Source organism: Carassius gibelio, chromosome B13 (assembly GCF_023724105.1).
Source record: "Carassius gibelio isolate Cgi1373 ecotype wild population from Czech Republic chromosome B13, carGib1.2-hapl.c, whole genome shotgun sequence".
Lineage (NCBI taxonomy): Eukaryota > Metazoa > Chordata > Actinopteri > Cypriniformes > Cyprinidae > Carassius > Carassius gibelio.
Genome location: NC_068408.1, coordinates 4,626,069 through 4,645,130, shown reverse-complemented (window position 1 = coordinate 4,645,130; position 19,062 = coordinate 4,626,069). Strand labels below are relative to the sequence as shown.

The 19,062-nt window shown below is 34.8% G+C and overlaps 3 protein-coding genes across 5 annotated transcripts; 2 read left to right on the top strand and 1 right to left on the bottom strand.

Annotated features, from left to right (window-relative positions):
• Positions 1 to 4,253: 4,253 nt before the first annotated feature.
• On the bottom strand, positions 4,254 to 9,624 carry LOC127969934 (arginine/serine-rich protein 1). 3 transcript variants are annotated; one of them, XM_052572092.1, is made up of 5 exons: positions 9,362 to 9,624; positions 7,718 to 8,287; positions 6,742 to 6,914; positions 4,730 to 4,810; positions 4,254 to 4,643 (listed from the first exon to the last, which is right to left on the bottom strand). In XM_052572092.1, exons 2-5 carry the CDS (start codon positions 8,277 to 8,279, stop codon positions 4,512 to 4,514), a joined length of 948 nt encoding a protein of 315 aa, XP_052428052.1. In that variant the 5' UTR covers positions 8,280 to 8,287; positions 9,362 to 9,624; the 3' UTR covers positions 4,254 to 4,511. The 3 variants fall into 3 exon arrangements, 1 of the variants encoding a protein (XP_052428052.1); XR_008156426.1 differs by lacking the exon at positions 4,254 to 4,643 and having other exon boundaries at positions 6,468 to 6,914; positions 9,362 to 9,617; XR_008156425.1 differs by lacking the exons at positions 4,254 to 4,643; positions 4,730 to 4,810 and adding an exon at positions 6,029 to 6,304 and having other exon boundaries at positions 6,468 to 6,914; positions 9,362 to 9,617.
• A 58-nt stretch (positions 9,625 to 9,682) lies between these two features.
• LOC127969936 (microsomal glutathione S-transferase 3) lies at positions 9,683 to 11,969 on the top strand. The gene is made up of 4 exons (XM_052572094.1): positions 9,683 to 10,234; positions 10,353 to 10,475; positions 11,122 to 11,194; positions 11,458 to 11,969. Exons 1-4 carry the CDS (start codon positions 10,109 to 10,111, stop codon positions 11,556 to 11,558), a joined length of 423 nt encoding a protein of 140 aa, XP_052428054.1. The 5' UTR covers positions 9,683 to 10,108; the 3' UTR covers positions 11,559 to 11,969.
• A 1,228-nt stretch (positions 11,970 to 13,197) lies between these two features.
• On the top strand, positions 13,198 to 18,437 carry LOC127969935 (transmembrane protein 50A). The gene is made up of 7 exons (XM_052572093.1): positions 13,198 to 13,361; positions 14,392 to 14,508; positions 14,582 to 14,694; positions 16,076 to 16,143; positions 16,241 to 16,333; positions 16,447 to 16,513; positions 17,366 to 18,437. Exons 2-7 carry the CDS (start codon positions 14,407 to 14,409, stop codon positions 17,409 to 17,411), a joined length of 489 nt encoding a protein of 162 aa, XP_052428053.1. The 5' UTR covers positions 13,198 to 13,361; positions 14,392 to 14,406; the 3' UTR covers positions 17,412 to 18,437.
• Positions 18,438 to 19,062: the final 625 nt, after the last annotated feature.

Sequence of the window (19,062 nt, the reverse complement as noted above, 5' to 3'; positions counted from 1 at the left end):
CCCAAGAAACTGCGATAACAAAAGTATTGTGGGTTTGAGACTGTGTGCTGATTAGTCATATTACCTTTACAGCTTACATGATTGGTTCACAAATCCCCGCTCTGTAACTCCCCAGGTATTATAGACTGCATAGTCCTTCTTGGTTACACTTCTTTTATAGTGCCATTACAGTTTCATAAAAGCATAAATCAAATGATTCTTTTAAATGAAACATAGATGAGACAGATGCAATTATTTAAGTCATTTTCAGCCCTGTGTCCTGAAGATCAATGGATAACCTATTGAATGAGTTTCATTTACAGACTTCTGTAATGGTGATATATGTTTTGAGAGAGAATCCGGTTGTAGGCGCAGAAAGATTACACTCATGTGATGAGCGCAAATAACCGATTGGCATCCGTGGCATCACAGAAAGCGAATTAAACATCAAATACAGTTTGCCTGTGAGGACTTACATGTACTATTTTCTCAAACTCAAAGGCGTCTTGTGTGTGGCGAACAATGGCTTCCTTTATCTGCATCTTTATACACTTTTTTTTTTTTTAACTGTATTTCTCTGTGTTCATCAGGATTCCTCAGTGGCTTTGCCAGGGCTTTCCAGACTTGAGGCCTGTGGTGTTTCCCTTTGGCAAACTCCAAGTGCACATCAGTTTGGAGCGATGAATAGCAGAACATGTGTAAATAGAAAAGAGATACAGACCTTGATCTGAAAGTGTGTGTGTGGGTGTGTGCGCACACCTTTGATATTAGTGCATCTCTTATAAAGTGATCCATATCCAAAATGACCGTATCCATCCCTGAGGCTGGGACATCTGAACTGTGATCAGAAACAGCTGTAGGATCGTCGGCACAGCTGACAGTACTGAGGTGAATAAGCCTTATCCTAGATTACATCATCTGGCAAATGCCAATTCTGCTTTGAAAATCTGATTAAGTTTGAAGTTAAAGTGTGTAATTGTTTTGATGTTAAAATACTTTATTCTATGACAGTTTAACATACAGTGACAGCTATAAATAAGCCATTTGTAGATTGTAGATGTGATTCCCACAAACGCTGAGGTGCTATCAACACACTGATCAGTCTGTTTGATCATAAGGTACTACAGACCTCATTGACAAGAGACACTTTGCATTAGCCAATCAATTCCTAATTCAATCAGTTCTCACCCTCCATACCTTATCACTCAGAAATACATCATATTGGGGATTGTAATACATAGAAAAAATACATCACACTATAAATGTCTTAAAGGTCTTTCTATGTCTTCAAATGTTAAGTAAGTGAGCGCTAACTAAATAGCTGACAACCTAGCAAAAACGATATCCAGCAACACTTAATTTCAAGTTATGGCTGATAGCAAATAAATGGCTGATACTGAAATTGTATTATGTCACAATGAATTAAAAATAAAATACAAAAAAATAAAATTAATCACAATAGACAAAAACATTATGGATATGACAGTATCAATTTAAGTGTTACTGAAGTGTTTTTTATATTCACTATTAGCCTATATATGGATCTATTACACACTTCCGTTCAGATGTTTGGGGTACGTAAAGAAATACATATTTTTATTCAGTAAGGATGCATGCAATTGATGAAAAGTGAGTCAACAGAAATTTATGTTACAAAAGGTTTTGATTTTAAATAAATGTTGTTATTAATTTCTATTCATCAAAGAATCCTAAAAATGTTTCCACAGAAATATCTTAACTTTTTTCAATCTTAATAATAATATCAAATGCTTATTGAGCAGCAAATCAGCATATTGATTTCTAAAGGATCATATGATTCTGAATATTGGAGTAATGATACTGAAAATAAATGCAGCCCTAGGTGAGCATGAGACTTATCTAAAAAAAAAAAAATCTTACAGACCACAAACTGTGTTTAGAAGATAATCTAAATGTTAAAATAATGTTTATTTATCCAGTATTAACCAGTACAATGAATTCAAAACGATTTCTAATATTGGCCAAAGAAAAAAAGATATATGTCCATCTCTAAATATTAGGCCTATTTTAGTTTAAAACTAATGTACTTAGTCTGAAATTAGTTCATAAACCACTTTACATCTGTGTTACATTGTGTTTTCCAGCGAAACAGGGCGTTTGAAGAAAAAAATGAGACTTGATTGTATCCATCAGGCATTGAATTAATCAGAATGAATTCAGGTGGTTGGATGAAAGGGACTGAAATTAGGAGGTTAAGATAGATAAAAATGAAGACAAACGTCTTTTAGTTGAGAATAATGTGCACTGATGAATTGTGCACAATAAAATACATTGAAAAAGTAAAATGCACTTTTATGTTCACTTATGGTTCCCAAATGGCCCTAAATCTTCTTGCAAAGATTCAACTATTCCCAAGCAGTCTTGTTTTCTGTCATTTGCATATATATTGGCTAGACACACCTGTGGAACGCCGTGTAATAGTGAATGTCTGAGAGATGCTTCATTCCGATCTTATCAACAAGCAGCAAAAACAAAAGACACAGATCCTTCAGAACGATAATGTCTCTTCCTGTGCTCCAAAACAAGCTTCATCAGATTCTGCGGTGAGTTGCATAACACTGATTTTGCTTTATTCGTGCACAAACGAATGTCACATAATCCCTGCCAGCGAGTTTATGAAATGTTTTAGATTCTCTTCTTTAAGGGTGGAGAGTAAACAGTCATGCTCATATAAACTGGTCACAGCTAGAGACCAGAGGAGACTTGAAGGTGGGCTAATGGCTAATGTGTAACCTCTATCATCAACACTTTAGGCACTATAAAAGGTGTGTGATATTTCCAATTCTCAATTTTTCTTCCAAGCTATGACAAATGCACAAAAATCATCAGGTCTTCAGTGCCAGGTGGAGTCGAGAGCGAACATGTTGAAAAGAGCAGCACAAGCTCTCAAAACACACACATACAGACAGCGAGAGAAAGTCTTTGACTTGCACCCGTGCCAAACCAGCCTCAAAGCTGAATATAACGAGTGGATCATGTACAGAAGACTTATTACACAATAATTTATCAGACTAAAATCATTAATTAAAACCACCAATCACCTGAGGGAATCGTGTGGGTGGGAATGAGCAAGAAAACATTCCAGCTCATTGACTATGTGGAGAAGGACTATTGCTGAGTCTCAAGACAACATGTCGGCGCACATCAAATGCTGCTCCATTCGTGCCAGTGAATGACATTTTGATTGAATGACTTGATTTGTCAGTTTAGGAATAAAAACAACAGGCCACTGTTTTCTGTGCTACTAGTGTCACCAAGCGGTGAATGTTTTCATTTTGTCAAAAGTTAGTGTTGTGTTGGGATGCACAACTCTAGAGGACTGTTCACTGTGGGTTATCTTTACCCACAGGTAAAGGTGCATTTTCACACATGCAATTTAAATGCAGGATTAGCACCATCTTCACAGCGTTGATCCTGCATTGAAGTACCAAAAGTGCAGTGTGAAATTATGCTTTGTAATAGGACTTTATATTGAATTTAACACGGTTGAAAATGAGGCTGTGAGGAATTTATTTAGTCTTTACAGTGGAACTGTATATAAAGGGGCAATATAGTGTAATATTTTTTATTATTTGTACAAATCACGACTTTCAGAACTGTTTCTGTATACTTGTTTTTCAGAAGAAATAAAAACTATTTCGTCAACAGAACAGTCGAAAGTCCCTCGAAATTTCGTTTTTGGCCAGGGTTAACTATTTTGAGAGAGAAAAGTCCTTCTGTTATGCATATGTAGCTATCATTATTGTCTGCTGATTAGTTTCTATGATATCAGCAGCAATTATGGAAGGTTAATCTCCAATAACTACTATAAAATATTTTCCTCGTTAAGCTAGTAATGTTTTGATATGTGCCAGACTCAACTACTGTGCAGTGCAACAGCGCCACCCAGAGTCCTGGACATGAAGCTCAGGGTGTTCTCATCAGGTTTTTAATAATTAAAATATAAATTAAATATTTTAATTCGGAGAAATAGCTGAATATCTTTATATTTAATCTCACTAAAAACGTGTACAGGTCAAACATCATCCCAGAATTAAATTTATATACATCCTCCATGTATTTATAAATTGTTTATGTGGGTGTAATTATGGCTCTGACATGTTCTTGGCAGGCTTTGTGCCATCAACTCACTGAACTTTTTTTTTTTTTTTTTTAAGTTTAATCTAAATTGGAAATATTAATTCATCATTTAACATTTTATAATTTCTGAAAGGAAAAAAAAAAAAAAGCACACGTTTTTGTTTTGCATTTTTATTTTGATCTACTGAACAAAACACACAAAAAAATAAAAAAAAAACCACCACAAATGTACACAATATTTCCCACCTGTCTGACATCCTCTTGCCTTCTTCAACAAAACCCACTTTATATCTGAAAGAAAACATTCATGATGAATTCAGGTGTCCCCTACCCACCCACCCACCCTACGTGATCACTACACAAACTATTTACACTATATACAGTCTTTTTACATCAATGTTGAATCTCAGTGTTTATTTTTTAGAAGAGGATCTGCTGATGGGGACCCACTGTCCATATGGCTTCCTGTCGGCTACGCTGTCGGCTCTTGATGTTACCTTACTGTCATGGACCGTTGGGCTGTTTGATGGTCTGACGATGGTATTCTGTCAATATAAAAAGGTAAGATCAACTTTAATATTTCAATATACTCTTACAGTCATTATATGTGAATAAGCTTTAATGAACTTACATTGATGCTGAAGTTAATTGGCCGTCTCTTGGGAGACGTCGGGGAAGCGTCTGCCTCGCCATCATCATTTGCAACGTTTACCTAAAGACAGAAAAGGGGAATGGGATAATTAAATCACTGTCTGTTTGATGTAAACCTTGAAACATCAGTACCACATGATGCCCTCAGTTCGGTGTTTAAGAAATGCAAAAAGGCAAATAGAAGGGACTCTGACCTGTGTAATGCCAGTGCTGCTCTTTAAATCAGTCTGACATCAAAAACACCATTTGGATTAAACTCATTTACAACTGATAGCACAAAAAGTACTAGTACTAAAATGGCAGTTCTTTTACAAGCAAAAATTGTAATTTATATACAAAGGCTTTGTTCACACTGTACATATGTCCAGTAATTTTAAACAACTCCTGATTTGTAGCGATTTACAATTCAAGCATATGCAGTGTCTGAAGTGGTTCAAACTTTATATGAATGAATCCAAAATGTGAAAAAAAAACGAAAACAATTGCAGTCTAAAAGTTACATTTTAATTCGATTTCAAAATGAATATGATTTTGTAAAATATGGATTTAGCAAGTTTGCATCTTAATTTAGAAGAAAAGTCTGAATTGCCAGGAAAACCCATTGTGAAAGTCAAAATGACATTTATTTACTTTTAATTTTGTGGCGTAAACAGGCTTCCATACTAAACGGATCTAAAATGATCCAAAATAATGTGTGTATATATATATATATAAATAAAAGATTTTGAACAAAACGTATGAACAAAGCCCCAAAAAAGCAAACATACAAAAATGAATTAGTGAGACTATATTTTTCCAAACCCCATTAGTCACCGTAGGGCGAGCCCTCTCTGGTCTTCACACACACGATGAATAGAGGAAGACTCTGGTAAATGACAACGCAACCCAGTTCAACCATCAGCAAACATAAGTCATTTTCTGTAGTTCTAACAGCTGTAAAGAGACACTAACGTTTAAAAGTTTGGGGTCAGTATGTTTTTTTTTAAATTTATTTATAGTTTTTGAAAAGTATCACATACTGACTAACTCATTAAGGCTACATTTATTTGATCCAAAAAAAACAAAAAAAAAAACACTTTACATTTCAACTTCTTACTTTGATCAAAGCTGAAATGGTTTCATTTTTTTGTGGAAACCATGATCCATTTTTAGGATTATTTAAGTTGAGAGTTCAAAAGAACAGCATTTCTTTTTAACATTATAAATACCTTTACTGCCATTTTCAGTCATTTCAATGCATGCTTGCTGAAAGTATTGATTTAAATAAAAAATGTAAAAAAAAATTAAAAAAATAAAAAAAAAACACACCTGAAAATCTACTGACCACAAACTTTCCCGCATATGTGCTGTTGTGTGGTGTCTCAAAGTGTTGAGTGCGAGGTGAATCACACAGATGCATGTGGTCTGTTTTTGTTCGACACAAGGCTACCGCTGACATCATACACAATTACTTAACCTTTGCAGTTGTGCACATAAGACTTAAAGCTGGTGTCATTCAAGTCAAGTGACCTCCCCCTCTCTCCCTCTTTGTCCAAAGGGTGGAGGAGTTTCAGTTCTACAGGAACAGAAATGATACAAAAAAAAACAAAGCAATTGAAGCTAAATGCCACTCCTCAATACAGTGAGAGGAATAATAGGCATGTGCTCATTCATTCATTCAAACACATACACACACACACACTTCACAGCAGTACATAATCTTTAACATGTACCATTACCTAATCCGGACAAGTGCTGTTCATCATTCCATTAAATCCATCAGGTAAAATCATTCATGTCTGAGGAGACAGATTACATGGTGACCCAGGTTGGGTAAGTACAGCGCGCAATCACATTTTAAATAGACGTGTTTCAACGGGTTAGTCAACGTCCCGAGATCACAGATATAATTGTCAAATGTCTAACACCCAGGACGTTCATGCAACATTACAGAAGTCAAACTAATACTGTGTGTGTTAGTGGCACGTCTGTATGCATGTTTGTGAGGCTCACCTGTGCTGGTGTCTTCTGTGGTGCCTGGCTTGCGCTCACCCTTTCTTCTTTATCTGATGACGATCTCTTCTCCTTCTCCTCCAGCTCCTTCAGGCTAGCTGGCAGCTCCAAGTTCTGCACTCCCAGAATCCTGGCAGCATTTTCTTTGGCCACATTTAACAGATACTTCTTCTCTGTGGAAGATTTGAAAGTTTAGATTAAAATTATGTCATTTACCTCCCTAGTCAGCATTATCAACTAGTCACCCAACAAACTAACTGCAGCAAAAAAAGAAAAAAAAATTATTTACTTGCTCACATTTACTTTAGGAGTAAAATTGCATAAGATAGACTATTTAAAAAAGTTTCAAGTACTTTGTAAATTTTAAACATTTTTAAAGCATTCAGCAGTACTATAATCTGCATCTTAATTTATTAGAAAAAAATATTAGATAATTGATTATATAAGACGCCAATTATGTATCAAAGATATGAATAATGTTATAATTTAAGCTATATACGCTAAATATTTTAATTACATTAAATATTTTGAATCTATCTGTAATATTACATTTACATGCTTTTAAACTTTTTTGTAATTTATCAAATATTCCAATTACAATTTATTTTTTTACTTTCTAGCATCAGAATCTGAGAAAGAAGAGGACTTTTTCTATAACTTACAATCATAGAACCTGGTGATGAAAAAATATATATTGCTGTTATTTTTTGCATAGTGCACAGTAATTGCTAAATAAAATAAAGCATCAAAAGTCATCCATATTACTCATGCAGTGTATTAAAAAACTTCTAAAGCTAAATGATACCCTGAGATGTGAGGAACAGACTGAAATTAAGGTTATTAGCAGCTGTGGTTTATTTGTAAAAAAATAAAATAATAATTTTTTATATACACATCTCCTTTTGGTCTTGTAGCATATATAATATTTGTATAGTAACGTAGCGATATTTAATAATTAAAGTGAAACTGATCTTACCCTCGAGGCTGAGGCGGACCGCAGAGCGATCACGGCTGCGAGACCGGCTTCTGTAATCTCTGGATCTCCTGGGTGAGCGGGAGAAACGGCACCGGTACCTCCCCACAAACCTGCTTCCCCTCCAGTAGACAGGGGAGCGACTGCGAGAGCGGGATCGGGACGGAGAACGCCTGTAACGTCTGGAGTAGCCGTAGGGGGATGGAGAGCGCTGGTATCGCCTGCGGTGGGAGGAACGTTCAGGAGAAGGGCTGTAAGAGCGGGAGCGAGCCCGGTAGCGGCGAGGAGGAGAATGGTGCCTGTGACGGCAGCGTGAGCGGCCTGAGCAGCGTGGATGGGAGCGGGAACGTGAGCGAGAGCGTGATGGTGAGGAAGAGTCACTGTCGGAGGATGAGCTCCGTGAAGAGCTCGGTGACCTGCGGGAGGAGCGGCTCCCCCTGCTGCTGGAGAACGAGCTGTCACTGCTGCTGCTGCTGGAGCGAGAGGATCTGCGACCAGACGGAGCCTTCTGATCAAAGATGAGCTTCACACCCTCACTGAGACGTCCAGGGCTGGCCTCCTTCATGATCAAACCTACAAACATAAAGCATCAGATGTTACTAGTGAACTAACAGTTTAATCAATCAAAAAAAATTATATATATATATATTCTGCAGGTCTTAACAGAGGCCAGTGTTTAGTTTACATATTTAAAAAAAAAATCTTGGCTTTTGATTAGTTCCTACTTTATGGAGTTAGATATACGAAAAAAATCTAAACATGTCAGATTTTTGATACTGGCTTTAACCAAATTTCTGTTTTGGAAATGTATTCAACTTAATTTTTTTTTTAATAAAGATTTGTATATTAAAACAACATTTCAGAGAACTTGTATTACAAAACAAATGTCTTAAGGTAACGCTACTGTGATGAATACACCGAGTATGTTGATATTTGTTACATTTATAACGTTGTGAAAGTTTTTTGTTTTATATGGACAATAATTTATAGGTTGAGGTTTTATTTTGTCTTTACATTAATAATGAGCCATATTTTCAAACATTACTACAACAACACTACAGTTGGTAGTAATGGGGAACAAAGGAGAACGTTCTCGAACTAAAAGTAGGTCAGGTGACGTTGTGTAACGAAGCCCCGCCCCTCCCGTCGATCAAATTACACAACAGACTCGGATCTGGAAAATTCCACAAGAAACACTATAGTAATTAACCAAGGTTATCATAGAATAACGGCAACAAAATCCTTATTTAACCATCCATAGATTAATAAATATATTCCGGTTGTATGAATACATTTAAATGTTGTTCGCCTTCCTGTATATAAGCCCCGCTTCTCCTGTCGATCAAATTACACAACATACTCGGATCTAGAACATTCCGCGAGAAACACTATAATTAACCACCGTTATCATAAAATCACTGTAACAAAATCCTTATTTCACCATCCATAGATTAATAAATATATTCCGGGTGTTTTAAAGTGTTGTTCGCCTTTCTGTATTTGCTTCTAGATTTGCTAACTAACGGTTAGATTCATGTTGCTATTTTAGCGAAGATTGCAAGTAACTACTATTGAACAACGTTAAAATGCTCACTTAAAAATCAAGTATATAAATATTAACTATAAATAGTATTTAACTTAACTTACCGTCAAAAGGGACTCGATCCAACAGCAAGATAACCGCCTTTGAGGAAAACGCTATAATGTAACGTTATATCACTCGATACTCCTCGAGCGAGTTCAAAACAGAAACTATCAGAATTCAACGATTGTCAAATAAATGTATTTTAATTCAAAAGTAAGGTCAAATTGTGGAGGAATTATTGAAACAAAACGTGTTTTTTTAATAGCCAGTGCCTGTCTTCAGTAAACGTCGTCGTTTTCTCGCGAGCGGTTGGCGGATTCAGCGTGAAGTGGCTCGTGTGCAGCTTGTTCCTCTTCTTAACCGAAACCCAATGACGTCACACGGGTGGGGGAAGATGGATTCTAGAAAATTCCACCCAAGCAACAGTGTTTGATGAACATTTTTTAAAATTCACATTATTGTATTTTTTATAACAGATTTATTTTATATTGACTATAAAACTGAAAATACCGTCACATAATTACGCAATGTTTACATATTGTTTACTTTATTTATATATAGTTGTTTCTTCGAGTTGTCTAACACTAATAAATGCGTTAGTACTGTTAAACACTAGTCTCTCGAGAGATCGTCTTATATCGCGAGATGTCTGTGTTTGGGGGAGTGAATGAACTCGTATTTAGAAAGAAAAAAACACACTGTGCTTGAGTCGAATGATTGTGCATTTATTTCCTACAAAGAAAAGTAGAACAGCTCGAATAGCTCGTGCTTGATACAGATAACAGATCCTGAACTTTTCATCTGAACAAATGGCGATCGAAAACCTGCTTCCAGCCAACTTTGGCTATGCAATTTTTACATATTTGTACAGTTTTGTCATGTTGATGTATCTCGGGTTCCAAGTTGGAAGTGCACGGAAGAAGTATGGAGTAAAGGTACGATAAGGCTTCATATGCAATGCATGCTGTTGCATTGCTGAAATTATACTGATGCATATTAAATTTTGATTTCTGATTTGGAACCAGTGCATATGTTCTCGTGTTTTGTGTGTAGTATCCCACCATGTACAGTGATAAGGAGCAAGTGTTCAACTGTATCCAGAGAGCTCATCAGAACACACTGGAGGTGTATCCACAGTGGCTGGTGTTCCAGACTATTGCTGCATTGGAGTATCCTGTGAGTATCACAGTTGTGTGCAATTAAAAAATGAACAACAGTTCCAAGAAACCCATGTAACTGCTGTAAGGGGAATATAGAATTCCCCGAAATACCCAAAATATTGATGTTATCTCAAACATTGTGGTCGGCATTTTGTCAAGACTTGGTGTAACCCAATTATGTTTTATAGATAGATTTTTGTTTGTGAGTTTATAAAATGTGTTTTAATTGCAATTCAGCACATTCTTCTTCCTGCTTTTCCAATTCAAATTACAGTTTAATGTGGACGTAGGCAATTCCAGATAATTAATTGAAATGGAGCCAGTTCTGCCCAGTCCAAAACCCTGCTGTGCATTGCTGTACCTCAATCTGTACCATCTTCCATCCTATTTAGTGACAACTAGAAGTAATATATTTAGTAACATTAATGCTGTTTGTATAAACCTTACAAAGGTTCCTATTAAACTGAATAATTATTCTTTTGATCAAATTGATTGCACTTGATCATTTAGCAGAGGGACATTTCCTTGTAATGTGTGTTCTATAAATCTCTTGTTAAATATTTTAATTCATTCTCTTTTCATGTGCTATCCTTATCTCACATATGTACACCCTTTACCCAGTTCACCTTTGTTTATCTTGCATTTTTTATCTCCCATATCAGATTGCCGCCTCTGTGTTAGGAGTCATCTGGGTTACGAGCAAGTTCTCTTATGCCTGGGGTTATTACACTGGTGGTAAGTCTTAATAAATGAACGTGTAGCAATTTTAGATTGTTCTCAGATGCAAAAGCACATTCACATCTGTTTCTGAATCAGAGTGCAAATGCAAAAAGGTTTGCATTTATTTTGCATTTAATTATAGATTTAAATGACACATGTATGTTTGTGGATTATATTGTGTGTTTTCAAAAGAAAGTGTATTTATGCATATTTTTTATAAATTGCTGTGTACATTTTCAAGATACTGTTAACTTTTTTAAGTTGTTTGTCTGTTTTAGATCCTGCTAAGAGGATGCGTGGTGTATATGGATATATCGGGCTTTTTGGAGTCATTCTGCTTTCCATCTCTGTTGCTCTGAAACTGCTTGGAGTCCTTTAAGGGAAACACCACTGAGAAAATACGGCATAAAACCAATTCTTGGCACTTAATGTAGTTGTCAGTGATTTTCACGTTTTTACTCTCTTGTTTTAATTACATTACTCCTTCCTGAATATTTTATATAGTATGAACTATTTCATCAAATGTAATCCACTTGTTAGCCTTTTATACACATTCTTTACACAGCTTTCCTTACATTTAAATTAGGGTGACCACATAATCATTGCATGATTGTGTTTATGTTCAGATGACCTGGGTTTAAATACAGCTTTTGTACAGAGCACTTCAGGTGTAAATCTGTGAATGGGAACATTTCAAATACTGTGCTGATTTGATTAGGATGTATAGTCACCCTATGTTATTTCATTAAATTCAGACGAATGAATAAAATGTCTGTAAGATTCGATCAAACCATGTGTGAGTACTGAGTGCTTCAAACTGCAAGAAAATATTGTAGTCCTGCATAATTTATACTCATTTTATTCATTTGTGAAACCACTGTCATTACTGTAAAAGAGATTAAAGATCTTGTGTGAAAGTTACAGTAATTATATGATTCTGATCTCCCAGATAATATTTAAAATGGCATATGGCAGGGCTTTAGGACAACTGGAGTGTTAAATAATTTATAAACAGGTGGTTACACTGAAATTCTTATCTTTCCAGATGGCTCTTTCCTTAATGAGATAGTTTACACAAAAATGAAAATTCTGTCTGTATTTATTTATTCATGTTGTTCCAAACCTGTATTAAGTTTTGATTAACACAAAATACTGTGAGTAACTTTTAGAAGCTTTTTTGTTTAAGATCAACATCTGAGAAAATCTGGAAGAATAGAAAAGCATTAGGATTTCATACATCAAGCAATATGGTACAATCTATGTTGCCAAGTTTAATATATAGGGGTTTCATCAAAACACTAAGAATGAACAATAGTAATGCAAATACCACTAATAAACTTTTATTTAGTTTGAAAAGCCTAGGTGTCATTATAGTCTTTTAAAGACCCAATAGACTTAGCAGTTTTAGAAGTTCAGTTTTTGCAGGTTTGAAAATGATTTAGTAGCCTGTATAGATGCTTTTATATTAACATTGTCTCAAGACATTGCAAAATATGTGTGCCTATGTGCTAGATTAAGACATCCTTTACTAAAATTAACTAGTTATATTTATATATATTATAGTATAAGTCTAATAACGTGTGTGTGTGTGTATTGATTACCATCTGTATAACCACAGTTTTACTACAAATACCATGGTTAAACTATGGCTAGTGTAGCAAACCTTTGGTTAGTTTGTAGTTTCCATGGCTTAACTATAGTAACAATAGTTTGGTTTCATTTGTAGTAAAAACATGGTTAATTTGTCAGGGATATCAAGGTCTACTGTTATAATTTTTTGGTTTGCCTTTTTTTTTTTAGATGTACTTTTATGTTTATGCTTTGTAAACCACCTTAATAACAGTAATTACTATATTTAAAAAATATTAATTTTACCAAACAGCTGATCACGTGATGCCAACAAAGCCGTCTATCCAAATGAGGAATCGACCAGTTCCATGGAGAATAAAACAGATTTTTCTAAAACATATTTCAAAATTTCTCTTATCTCGTGATTTTATCAGATGTGCTGTTAATTTATGTACGTGTTACCCCTGTAATAGGTGCATATCTTGGTTTCTAGGATGTTCTGAGCTAATTGACTGATGCAGAGCGCACTGCGCATGCGCGACTCGAGCACTGTTTGAGACGGAAGACGGCTGAGTGTCCTGCGAACCACAAGAAAAACTCAAGAAAAGTGCAGGTAAGAATTCCCTTTGCTGTAAAGACTATGTCCTAGCAATCATTCGTTAAATATTCACCGTTATTGTGCTTTTATTTATCCGCCATGCTTTATAGAACGAGTGATGTAGCAAAATTTTCAGCCGGACATGAGAGATCAAAAATGTTTACGGCATTAACACTCGACGTTCTCGCCCGATATTGCGCGGAAATGTAGTTCTGAACTATTATGTTAAAGCTCGCATATGTTAATATTGAGATATTGGTCGCAAACATGACAGAAGGAAACCCTTTGTGTGTTATTTGTGTTTGGTTCAGGATGATCATGTGTGCTCTGCGTGTGCGCAGTCAGTGACGATGCGTCGCTCCTGCGCAGGAACGGCTTGAATTTATTTCCTTCTAAATAGAAACTAAAATTAGTTTACGAACACTAATTTTCCCCCGTTTTTCAAGATTATGTAAAGTAAAAAAAAAAAAAACATCAAAAGAACAGCATTTTATTCGAAATAAAAATATTCTGTAACATTATAATCGACTTTACTGACACTTTTGATTAGTTTAATGCATAGATAGATAGATAGATAGTGCCGTCAAACGATTAATCCCATTAAAAATAAGTTTTTGTTTACATATTATGTGTGTGTGTTGTGTATATTTGTTATGCATATTTAAATACACGCATGCATATATATATATTTAAGAAAAAATATGTTTATATATCAAAGATATTTATATATTAATTTAAATATATAAATCTCAGTATTTTAAATATGTGTGTATTTGTATATACATAAATAGTACACAAACATGTAAAAAAAAAAAAAAAAAAAAACTTTTTGGGATGCGATTCATTATAGATAGATAGATAGATAGATAGATAGATAGATAGGGAAGGAAGGTGTTTTTAAATTAAATATTTGAAATGAAATATCCATTTCTCTGCCCAAATTTGTCACTGTATGATAATTGACTTCACCACACAATGTGAATAAGTCTTTTTTTATTATGAAAACCAGCAGAACATCTCAAGAGTAATATATGTTTCTCTGAAGGGTCAGATCAGAAGCATGTCAGGGTTTCTGGACGGGATCAGATGTGGCGATTGCGAGTGTAATGTGGACTGGGGTGAGAAGAGAAACACCATCGCCTCCATCGCAGCCGGAGTTCTGGTATGTTGATAAATCCTGTGTTCTTTGAAATATCCAGTGATTCCCTAAACTAACAGTTTTTCTTCTCGTGCAGTTTTTCACAGGCTGGTGGATCATCATTGATGCTGCGATAATGTACCCTAAAGAGGAACAGTTCCACCATGCATATCACACCTGTGGGGTTATAGCGACTATAGCCTTCCTCATGTGAGTTAAACCTGTGACATCATTTGATCTGTCCCAGTCTTACTTCCTGTTGTTAAGCACTGATTTCACTACAGGGTTGTGCCGTGACTACTGAACAATGACTGCATTGATAAACCACCATGGATTTGTATCAGGGTTTTTATAGTTAAGTAAAACTAAACCATAACTTATATTTAACTGTAACTTACAACTTATTATAAAATGTTTTTTAATTATTTCAGCTACATTTATCATTTAGTTTAATTTGATGTACTGAAATAAATAAAAATGAATAAAAACTATAGACATTTGAAAGAAATAATAAAACTAACAAAAATTGCAGAAGTTTTAACTCAGATATGTAAACAGAATCTAAAACAACTAAAAAAAAACTACACCGTAAAACAAAGTTGGCAAAACTAAATTTAGAATTTCTTTACTTAATTTACATCAAAATGTTTATGATTTTCATAACAGAACCTCTGCTAAGGGGCTGTTTACACGACAACGTGTACTTTTTATACGTTTTGCCTGTTTGTTTATACAACAACAGTGTTTTGGAGACTTAAAACTCATATTTTTGAAAACGGTTTCAAATGCAAGTTTTTGAAAATGGCACCATTTTCGTTTCCGTTTAAACACCCAAAATGGGAATCTGTGAAAATGGTGACGTCATGCGCATGCATAGTACATGTTAGATATGTAGACATGCACAGTATGTGTCGATTTCAAAGGCAAGCGCAAACAAACATGCACAACAATGGCAGAGTATATGTGACTGTTGTTGCTTCTTCAGCAAAGTGTGGATTTACATCACCAATATTACAACCAACAACAGAGACGCATCATATACAGCATATAATCGTCATTTCCTTAAAGGTACTGTTTATTTACAGTACAAGGTGACAGCACAAACTATTTGCCTGGCATACATAATACAGCATTTTTGCCCATTTTCCCAGATATGTGTAAATGAGAATAGTTTTAAAAACGTTGTTGTGTAAAAGTTAAACTTCTTAAAAATGCAAACGACATCGTTGTCATCTAAACATAGCCTAAATTAACATAGCAAAACAATACTAATCCTCCCAATTATTTTACATTAATCTAGCAAAAAAAAAAAAACAGTATGTAACACTTAACTTTAGTTTTTACTCTACCTTTCGAATGCCATGGCAAAGCATGCTGGGAAATAGAAATTGCAGCCATCTTCAGTTAAATCTTAAGTGCGTCTGATTTAAAAGTAACAAGTTCATTAAGCTCAAATAAAGTGAAACCATTCAGATGACTTAGAATGAGTCAGTTTCATGAACTCAAAAGATAGAGAATACTCAGAAAGGTTACTTGAAATCATTTGTTTTTGCTCAAGCTTATGACTAAAATAAGACTGATCTGAATGCAGGATCAATGCAGTGTCAAATGGCCAGGTGAGGGGTGACAGCTACAGCGATGGCTGCTTGGGACAGACAGGTACGTCCTGCATACACAACGAGACAGCATTAACTTTATGCATTTCTTGTAGATATTGAAATAATACATGACTGAAATGTGCTTTGATTTTGTTTAGGTGCCAGAGTTTGGCTCTTCATCGGGTTCATGTTGGCGTTCGGGTCTCTCATCGCCTCTATGTGGATCCTGTTTGGTGGTTTTGTTGTGACTGGTGAGAGAATATGATTTTGCCCTTATAGAATAAGATGATTCAGGTTTCTATCTGTTTACAGTTGCTGATTGTGTTTTTTCCATTTATTTATTTTTTTCTTTATGATTGAACAGACCACAAGGATTTGTCAGTGTATCCTGGCATTGCGGTTTTCTTCCAAAATGCTTTCATCTTCTTTGGGTAAGTTTGTAAATACAGTTAAAACAGTATTATTATTATAATTTAAAAGAAGTGTTTTCTACTTATTCTAAAATGTAATTCATGTCTGTGATGGTGAAGCTGAATTTTCAGCATCATTACTCCAGTCTTCAGTTTCACATGCGAAACATTTCTGATTATTATTATGAATATTGAAAACAGTTGAACATAGTTTTGTTAAACTGTAATACTTGTTTCTTCGACTAAAGTTTAAAAGAAAAGACTTTTTGAAATGTTTATGTGTAACATTATAAATGTCTTCGCTGTCACCTTTAATCAGTTTAATGTGCCCTTGCTGGTCAAAATGTTTGTTTCTTTAAAAATCCAAAATGAACAATTTGTTCAAAAATAAGTAATTCAAATTGAAATGAATGGACTAATAAAAAGGAGACTGTTTTTGTCTGTTTAAAATTATTTTACAGATTGCACCGAGCACAAGCAGTTTCTTATAGCTGATCATAACTAGAAACATGTATATTCACTGTCAATATTTTTCATTTCTGTGCAACCAGTAAAACCTACTGAGTTTTTCTTGGTTGTATATTTTGTAGCTTTAAGTTCATTCTCTATGTATGTTTGCTTAATTCTTGCTACTGATGTCATCAAATCTCTTCAACTGATGAGACATCGAATAATCATCTAAATACTTTTCATAAAGCTTAATAAAATTTGTTTTGAATGAATCATGAGTATACAAGTATTGCCCTAACTGCATTAGTGGTCTGAGATTTTGAGTATTCATGTTATCCATGATAAATAATTTGGCAAATTCAGATTTATTTAATTATTTCCCAAGTTAAACTATGCTATTTTGATTCTCCTTCTCTCTTGCAGTGGTCTGGTGTTCAAGTTTGGCCGAACCGAGGACCTCTGGCAGTAAAGATCCCTTTCAATCAAATCCCACAGTCCATCAACACACAATTCCTCTGTACTTATTGCTGCTTATTTGCACTCTCGATTTCTTTCTTTCCCCTTTTCAACTCCCCAGCTGACCCCCGTTTTTCTGCTGCTGTTCCTTCTTCCTTTCTTTGTCTTGTTTCCTGTGTGGCCATAGTAGACGCCCGCAGTGAGATACAATGCAAATCAAATCCGGTCTATCAAAAACATAATTGATTCACAAAATAGTTACGTGTTTATTGTGCAGCGGCAACAGAGAGATTTGAGTAGAATCTTCAATAACCAAAATGAGTGCGACTGACTTTCAGTCTTTCAGCTTCAGTGTTTATTGAAATTGAAAAATAAATAATGGATCTTTTGGAAAACTTTTATTTACAATCTTTTGAAATTTTGTGCAATGTGCAGATTTGAGATCATACTTCTTTCATATTTGCGGCTTAAGCTTCGGTCAGCTGATATCACTACAACAAGTGCTTTATTTTTACGGCTTATCTTTGGAAGATTTTTTTATATCGCGTTATATAGGTTCCCATGCTTTTCCCAGTCATTCAGTTGTTTAATTTGAAAATATTAAACAGATTGCACTGAGCACAAGCAGATTCTTATAGCTGAGCATAACTAGAAATATGTACATTAATTGTCAATATTATTCATTTCTGTGCAACTAGTAAAACAAGAGTTTTTTCTTGACTGTGGGAAGCCTGGTTACATATTTTGTAGCTTTTGGAGCTTTAAGTTCACTCTCTGTGTATATTTGGGCATGTGGGAGATGTATAAAAATGTTAATGTTTTTTAAAAGCACAATTTCTTATTATTTCAGTGGTTATGGGAGAATGAGATGAGAGTCAGAGAATTCGATTTGTCTGTCAACTAACAAATTATAAATTCTTATGATTTCTACAAGCTAAAAGAATGTAACATTTTAATGTAACCATGTCTCTCTTTCTGACAGAAAGTAGCTGAACTTTCAACTGTGGGTTTAAATGAATAAAATTATTGTAAATATGTACAGAGCCAGTTTTTTTTTTTTTTTTTTTAGAAAGTGCAATATTTTATTACATTCAAAAGCAGATGAATAACATGGGATTGTAGATTAAAGTCACTATAAGGTTATTTTTATATATTGCATTAGGCAGTGGTGTGGTGTATCAGTTTGTCATTGTCAGGCTGAACAAACTCTTCTCTGTTTTCTTGCTTCCACTAAAGTAATTTAATCCAGCCCTAATTTCCAGGGGCTTGGACATTTCTTCTGAGATGTAGTTTTGTATGATCTGTCTCTTAGAAACCACAGTGCTTTCCATTCATGGACATTTTATCTTGTAAATTGTTTACTTAAGCAATGTCCAACCTCTTTAACACACACACACACACACACACACACAAATACATTCATGCATAACTGCAGTCATTTTATTAATGTGTCCACAAGTTTTACATTTGTGTACCACCAAGTTTGGATACTACAAGACAACAAATACATAATTGGCAATTAATGCAAGTAATTCTACTTTTAAATGATAAAAGATAAATAAAAATATTGGGATTAAGGAATGATCTATTTAAACTGATGCAAATTAACAAATTCGTTCATCCTCCCAGAATGCCTGGTCATCAAAGCACTTCCTGTTCTGCTG